The sequence below is a fragment of the Rhea americana genome, unplaced genomic scaffold, assembly GCF_003343005.1.
Source record: "Rhea americana isolate MKP2758 unplaced genomic scaffold, rheAme1 scaffold_165, whole genome shotgun sequence".
NCBI classification, from domain to species: domain Eukaryota; kingdom Metazoa; phylum Chordata; class Aves; order Rheiformes; family Rheidae; genus Rhea; species Rhea americana.
The window spans coordinates 54,328-62,075 of record NW_028185761.1 but is presented as its reverse complement, the minus strand read 5'-3'; the positions used below and the strand labels follow the sequence as shown (position 1 = coordinate 62,075).

Sequence of the window (7,748 nt, the reverse complement as noted above, 5' to 3'; positions counted from 1 at the left end):
TACTCCTGATCACCTTCTTTTCCTCCATATGCTTAGAGATGATACCCAGGATGAGCTGTTCCATCACCCTTCCAGGGATGGAGGTGACGTCTGGTAGAACCGAATCTGCCAGCATTTGGATGACTGYGATCTGAAGTCCTATGTTCCTCCTTCATTAGAGATAAAAGATTCTGAACTACATCTCTGAATAAACTCCAGAATTCTCGAGCGAAGAAAAACCTAAATGTCTTAAACATGGATGAAAAAAAAAAGTCAATAAATAGACTTAAGATAAAACCTCACATTACTTATCTTCTAAAAAAATACCTTTCAGATTTCCTGTATGTTAAGATTTGATGTGAAGAATGCCCTTAGAAGTAAAAATACTTTGAAAAGAATCACAGATCCAAAATAAATAAATAAGAAACCCTCACAAGTATAGAGTCACATATTCAACAAAAAGAGACAGGGCAGAAAACAGCAAGAGAACAGCAGCAAACTAAAATCTTAGCTGAAGTGAGAAGAACAAGGCACAAAGAGCTGCTGCAACACCACGTATAAGGAATGTTTACAAGTCTGCTTATCTACACAGCAGGAAAAAAACAAGGGCAAATGTGAATCTTGGAAGGAGCACAACAGAAAAAAACCCAGTATTCAGCACTGAATTTTAAAATAATCATCCAGCATTACAGAACATTTTCTTCAGTTTGGCCAAAATGATGATGATTTAGTCATCTTGCTTGAATAGGCAAGACCTAAGGAAGAAAGGAAAGCCACTGAATTCTGAGTGTCAAACCAGGAATCGGAAGAAAAAAAAAAATCAGGACAAGATTAAGAAAAGGCAACTCTCACATACCCTTGGTACAAGACTGAAAGCATCCTTATTGGCTTTAAATTTTCAAGGAAGTTTAGGCACCTGAAATTACAGATGAAGAACTTTTCCATATTTTTTCAGTATTTGATTTTCAGTTGGCAACAATACAGGAGAGTGATCTCCGCCTTGTACGTTACGTGAAAAGGAGCTCAGACACAGCGCAGGGGAGCAAAGGAGCAGAAATTTGCCCTAGTGCTCGGGAGAAAAATAAATAAATAAATAAAGAGGCTGAGATTTTGATACTGTAAATGAGAAAACATTCAAAACGTAGTAGCACGTTGGTCACCTGTGACCCGGAACCGAGTAATAACTCGTAATCTGATACCCACAGGACAACCAGGCTACCTTGATGGAAAGCAGAGCTTACGCCAGCGAGCCGGTCACTGCGGGGACGGGGAGCGTTCACCCGCAGGAGAGGGAGCAGCGCGAACGCTTCGTCGTGCCGCCCATCAGCGCCGCTCGGCCCCCGCTCTCTGCTCTGCTGACCACAGCACCGGTTGCGGCTGYGCGCACGCGGACCCGATTCTGCTTAGAGGTCTTTATGGGGACGACAAACCGCTCAAATGCTGGGGAAGTGGAAAACTGAGGTGTGTGGTGATAGCTCAACTCATCGAGTACCTGCCCAGGACACTGCTTCATAATCAGAGTTGCACATCCGCCCGTGTCCCGCGGGAACTCCGCTGAGGATGCCAAAAAGAAGTCAGATGGGAACAACTCAGCTGTGCAGGAGGCTTACAAACCAGTGCCCTAAAGCTGAAATACAAAATACAGTCTCTAAAAGTAGGGACTTTTAATACATGAATACCTAAAGCAACTGAATGGTTATAGAGTTGGCCTTGGGACCACAACTCGTCAGCGCTAAAAGAAATTAAAAAAAAAATTCTTATTAGCACAGACCCACATGTTCATGCTTACAGTAACACAAAACAGGTTAGGAGTTTTCCAATTTTATTGTAGGAAAGCATATAAAGGCTTTTGCATAAGTAATTAAACTAATCTTTTTACAACTGGAAGGTATTTCTTTACTACTTTGTTTACCTGCTACATATACTGTTTTTTTTGGCAATTAATTTAATAAAACACAGGTAACATTCGGCTGCTGTACTAGCAAGTTTCACACTTCAAGTGCTCCTGGCAAATCCTATCAAAGGATAAGAATCATAGGAGGTTCCTTAGTCCTTTGAAACATAGTCTTGCACTTGGGGGTGATGAACGGGCATTTTTCAAGAAGGCAGCCGTGAGCATCACTTTTCCAGCAACTACAAGCCCTCCAGGAGCAGAGTGCGGTACGAGAAGGGGGCGCAGATGTTCTACTGGACCAGTTATTTTGGTCCTCAACTGCAGATCTGCAGCTGTGCCCGTCCCGTTGGGAAAGGGCTTCCTGTCCCTCTTAGCTCACCTGCTTAGAGAAACACTGACACGTTGACTTACTGCTGCTTAACTGAGAGTGTGTTCAGCTACTTCAAGCAGATCAGAAAGGGTTTGACTGCCAAAACTGTTGCAGAAAYGAAAAGCTAAACGGACTTTCTMMTSKMMKSATSATSMKKMSAKKAGAAAGATCAACACACAGAAACAAATTCTGTAAAACTTTAATGGAGTAAGATTAGTATTTTTTTCAACCTGTGCTATTCAATCACATGGTTCCTAAAGGCAAACAAAATATGCAACTGGAAAGGGGAGTTATAATGCAAAGGTAAAGATGTATGACTCCACCTCMGGAAAAAAAAAGTAACATAGCGTTGCATTGCTACTACTCAGTTAAACTCCACGTCCTGCCAACTGAAGTTCTGCTGTGTGAGCCAGCATGTGCCTCCTCCCTCAGCCCCRCAACATTAACAATCTACGCCCTCCCCAAAACCACTAACTTCAATACGGCCGTACAGGATGTGAAGAACCTCAGGACTGAGCCTATGGCAAYTGGTAATATCACCTGGAGATGCAGTTCCTACACAAGGACAACAGCACTTTAGAAATTTTTTTTTGCTAAGGATTTAGATACCAATGCACAAATAAAAGTTTCAGACATTCAGAAAGAGAAACCAACCCTTAATTTCATTTCAGTGTTGTAAAATAACATGGATTTAAATTCCTAAGTATTTACACAGTAAATACCTTGAGTAAGAAACCTAAAGGCCTTGAAGAGAAACTTTTGTTAGGTGAAAACTGCAGTGTTTGGCCCAATCAAATAGTCACTGGAACGCTGACCGAGAGTTGCCTTGATTTTGTTGATTCGATACGGGAACATCTGCAATTCCTTGAAACCGTTCGAGTAACTCCCGTATTGATCAACCTGCTTTGTAACAGCAAAGACCATTTGTTCTTCAGTAGCCGTTTTATCACGGTTCACCTCTTTTTGTGCAAGTGTAACACTGTGTTGGCTTGGTTCACTACCTTGGAATGTAAATTGTTCTCATGTAACCCAAGAATCACGTAAATAAGTGTCTTTCAGTGACGGACTGCTCACCGCCTGGCAGGTTTGGGCATTATATAGACTTTGACGGGTTTGCTGAACGGTATGGTTCCCTCTATGCCATTCTCAGACAGCGGGAGAGCCTCCGTGCTGTCATTCCAGGTGCATTTGGGAATTTTAGCAGATGCCTTGCTCCTACTGGAATTGTAGGCCAGCAGTAACCTCACTTCAATCTGACACGGCTCTGAAGAGAAAAGAAAAAAGAATAACTGAAACAACGATCATCACACAGCGAAGAAGCGATACTGAACRAAATAACTCAAGAGTTCAAAACTGGTCAAGATTTTAGCTTACTTATTCTAGGTTAAGTACAGAACCGTTCTAGGTTTACAAGATCAGAATCCAAAAGTGTCTTGAAAAATTAATTTTTCAAGGTAAGTTTGAAACTTTAATTGGGTCATTACATTCAGTATGGTAGAACTAAGCACTATTTTTCCCCCCTCTTCCCTCTTAGCCACCGCTTAAGAAGAGAATGCTACGATAAACCTAAAATTAGCAAACTTCAAAAATAACGGTCAAAAGATAGAAGGCCTAGTTCCCTAGCTTTATGGCAAGATCAAGTTAAATCTAGGTGGAGTCTGATTAAGACTCTCAACACAGATTACTTAAAGATTGTCTTCTGTTGGAGATTTTTGCATTGCAAGACAGCCTCTTTCCTTGTTTTTCCAGCTCAGTAGTTAGGCAGGTATTCCTAAAACTGTCCATAGASTACGTAAGGTGATTTTGTCTCGTTCTTCTCCCAGCGGTCATAATGAAAATAAGCTTTTGCTCTACGTGATACGATTCTGAGCAGAACAAGACCCTTGTCAAAACTTTCCCTCCTAGACTGCAGGACGTGATTGCTTTAGATTTTCTTACAGACTGCAGCACCAAAACCTCTTCTTCTCAGTGCATTTCTCTACATAATTCTGTCTATGTAATCTTGACAACGTGGTGCCCCAAACTGCAGCGGTACGCCCAGCTGAAAMACTATCACCACCAAACAGAGCACAATAAATCATCTTTTCCCGCAGTTATACCACAGTTCAGCTAACATCTCCCTGAGTAAGATCCAACTTTTTGTCAGGCTGTCAACTCTTTAATTTGTAGCTGTTCATTCTACTATGCATCCATCCCTTACTCCACCCTTTAGGTCTGGATGTTCTCCTTGCTAAGCACACACTTTTTTTGATCACCGATGAGTAATTTTCTCGAACTAAGGCGATTTCTCCACTTTGCCGATATCACTTCGAATTCTGACTCGGTTCTCTCAGCCACTGCCCGCTTGGTRCCATCGCCACATTTTATAAGCTTAAGTTCCAATGTCAAATTTAAATTAATTAAAATAATGACCAGGGGAGGCACCAAAACAGAACCCCYTGGGACCATAATGAAAATGTCCTTCCAGCAAATACTGTAGAACTAGAAATAAGAACTTGATTCTGCTCCCTCTGGCACCAGATCAGCCTTTAAACCCAGATACTTCCAGCCACAGAAACAATATCATTTTTTCTTCTCCAAAACAAAACAGAGGAAGCAGGATAAATGAATGTGCTATGGAAGTGCTGTAGAAAAATGACTAAGTGAAAGAGAACATTGCAGTTAAAAAAAAAAAAAGTTGGTTAAAAAATAAACCACTGACTCCTATTAACCAAAAAAWAAACTGCAMARAAAARAAAAAAAAAAGCCCACATTTGAATAAATGCAAAGGGATTAAAAAAAAAAAAAAAACAGGAGAAAGGGAGCCATGAAAAAAAAWTCTTTGCTTTTCTTGTTTGAAATCCCACAAACCAATTTCCAAAGCACTTTCGTACGCGGGAAGTGTGACTGCCAACTACAACTGAACACAAACATCAGAGTTGCATATTTCATCGGAGATAAAGGGTGGGTTTTTTAGGGCGTAAAAGGGTGAAACTTTAATCAGCACTGAAATTATACTGTCGAGTACACACAGTTCCAAAGGTTCTCTGCCGTGCTCAGATACCCGTCAGAACTGAAACAACGAATGAGAACGGATCAGTCTACCACGACTCCTTACTTTTAAACGAGGATGCAGGGCTGCCTTCAGCAGCCAGTCTCGCTCTGCGCTGAAACGGGTGACCCCACTCTAAACATGTGTCCTCCTATTTAAAAGCTCCTCACACCAGGAAGCCTGTGTGCGGATGCAAACACCTTTTGCGCAAAAGACTGGGATCAAGCACGACACAATCCTCCACCTTCAAAACAGGCAGCAACACAAACGCGTCGTATTTTATCACGAACCTTACCTGTCCAGGCTGTGTGCGAGAGGTAAACCTGAGTTATCAGTCTGTGCCTTCCGGGACCAGGATTTCGGAAGTCGGCTGGTTTAGGATGGATTAACTGTGCTTGTCCATCTGGATACAATACCTATAGGGGGAAAAATAAATAAAGAAAAAGAAACACTGAATGACAGCTGCACTGGTGATTTACATGACATGCACTGTTGTTTTGTTTTTTGCCTGAACGCAGAAGGCAGGAAGGTGTACTTAACCTCGGAGCCAGGAGTCCAGTTGCTCTAGATTGAATGGCCACAAACCTACCATGCAGAACAACAGCACATGGGATAAAGCACGTGGACATCAGCTTCTTCCTCTGCATTGTAAACAGGGGGGTTGATTTCTTTGTTATGCAGTGAACTTGCATATTTTGCTTAACATCACACCACAGCCACCTTCTTAGCTATGTTTTAAACAAGTGGTTCAGCAGCAGGAAGAAAGCTAAATTTTAAATATAGACAGGCACGCAGCTATGTCGTTCTGCGTGCTTCAGAGCAGCGTCTTTTGCTTCCCTTCTTGCCATTACATAAGCTGCCTTTTCCCCAGTGTGTGTTTGAGTGTCTGTGTTCATAACGTGCGAGTGCCTTTGGCAGCATGTGTGTAGCACAGAATAGCATCAGAGTGCTCAAAGCAAGCTCTCAGGACCTGGATGTAAGTCAATGCAGTGCATGATATACAAGCCAGTTTCTGAATGTGTGTGTTAAAAACACAGAAATTCAACACTGCTACTAATAAAGTAATAACATCCTTATGCAAACTCCCCCTAGAATACAATCTTGCTCGCACTTACATCAAGTAACTCCTTACCTGAACTTTAACAGTTCCTTGGGGATCCTGTACATGTTCCAGAGTTGCATCAACATCCAAGGCCACTACCAAGCCTGATGTAAACCTCAAGGGGTTGTCAGATTCACCAGTAGGCTCAATGATAGTTGCAGTAGCTCTGTGGAGCTATCAGGGGCATTTTCAAAAGTGAATAGGAGAGAAAAAGAAAACACAAGACAATCACGACTGTTATTAACAGAGGAAAATATTGTGGATCAATTTTGGATAATTTTAGATACAGTCAGGAAGTCAGGAATTACTAAACCTCTATTTTTTGCAACACCCCTGGAGATGTTAGATATCTAGTTCAAAGAAATAACCCTTGTGATTGATCACCAAGCTGAAACAAAAAAGCCTCAGGGTCTATTGGCTTCTAAGACAGTTTGTAAGAATGCTGCATTTAAACTTTTGCGTTACACTGACCTGCTCTGGAAGAGGAAGGTGAAGGAAAGTACTTTGTCTTAGCGTTGTTTGAAGGATCTTGACCACTTCTGAAGGCTTGGAGGTCACAAGTCTGGGCATTAAGTCCAGCAGTTTATCGACAAAACTGCCTTGCATATGTGGGAGCTCAGAGATGAAACACCTGCGTGTGTTAAGAACATATTAATGAAAATCAAATGCTTATCTCAACATTTTTCAATAGTCTTGTGATTTTCAGTCAAGCTACTTAATCTTTATACTTAGTTATAACGGTAGAATTAGATATAGAGTGGTGTTGTAAAACAGGTAGTCTTCAATTCCAGTTTCAAATCTGACAAAAAAGAGGAAGTATTCTTTTTTGCCATTCTCTTACTGTCGGTTCTGCATGTAGATTCCCCTTCTGATACACATCCATCTCATACCTGAGATGCCTTTCTAAGTTTAACAAGATGGTTTTGTAAGCTTAATAAAACTCTCACTTGTGCAATTTAGTGGGGGAAAAAAATGCACCATTTCTCTCTGTTAAACAGCAGGTTCTCCTCCCTGCTTCTCAAGACCAGTTTGTGCAGTCCGTCTTCACCTGTGTTGTTAGTCTTTAAAGCCCACATAGGAATTCAGGAGATGCCGAAAAACAGCTTCAAGATCCAGAGCCCTAGAGATGTGATTTTCTTTCAAGGTCCTAGTAAGTGTCATTATCCATAACACGGAAGCCTCTATCACCATGTCACAGCTTGGCAAAAGTGGAGGGAAAAAAAAACAAAACAAAACAATAAAAAAACACCAAGCCCCTTCCCCTCTGCGTGCAAAGAGGGTTAAGTAGGAACGTGCATCTTTGTGTTCCTCTGACAGCCACTGAATGGACAGCATATATCAGCTACTCTGTCACTGACTGCAGCTAAAAGCT

General features: G+C 41.5%; 1 protein-coding gene across 1 annotated transcript in view; it reads right to left on the bottom strand.

The window, feature by feature from the left end:
- Positions 1-2,397: 2,397 nt before the first annotated feature.
- The window catches only part of INTS4 (integrator complex subunit 4), a 33,920-nt gene continuing 28,569 nt past the window's right edge, over positions 2,398-7,748 (bottom strand). The window contains exons 20-23 of the mRNA XM_085300527.1: positions 6,848-7,007; positions 6,407-6,550; positions 5,570-5,690; positions 2,398-3,507 (exon numbers count right to left, since the gene is read on the bottom strand). Coding sequence (XP_085156653.1) covers positions 3,314-3,507; positions 5,570-5,690; positions 6,407-6,550; positions 6,848-7,007 — 619 coding nt within the window. The 3' untranslated portion in view covers positions 2,398-3,313. The remainder of the gene's footprint in view (positions 3,508-5,569; positions 5,691-6,406; positions 6,551-6,847; positions 7,008-7,748) is intronic.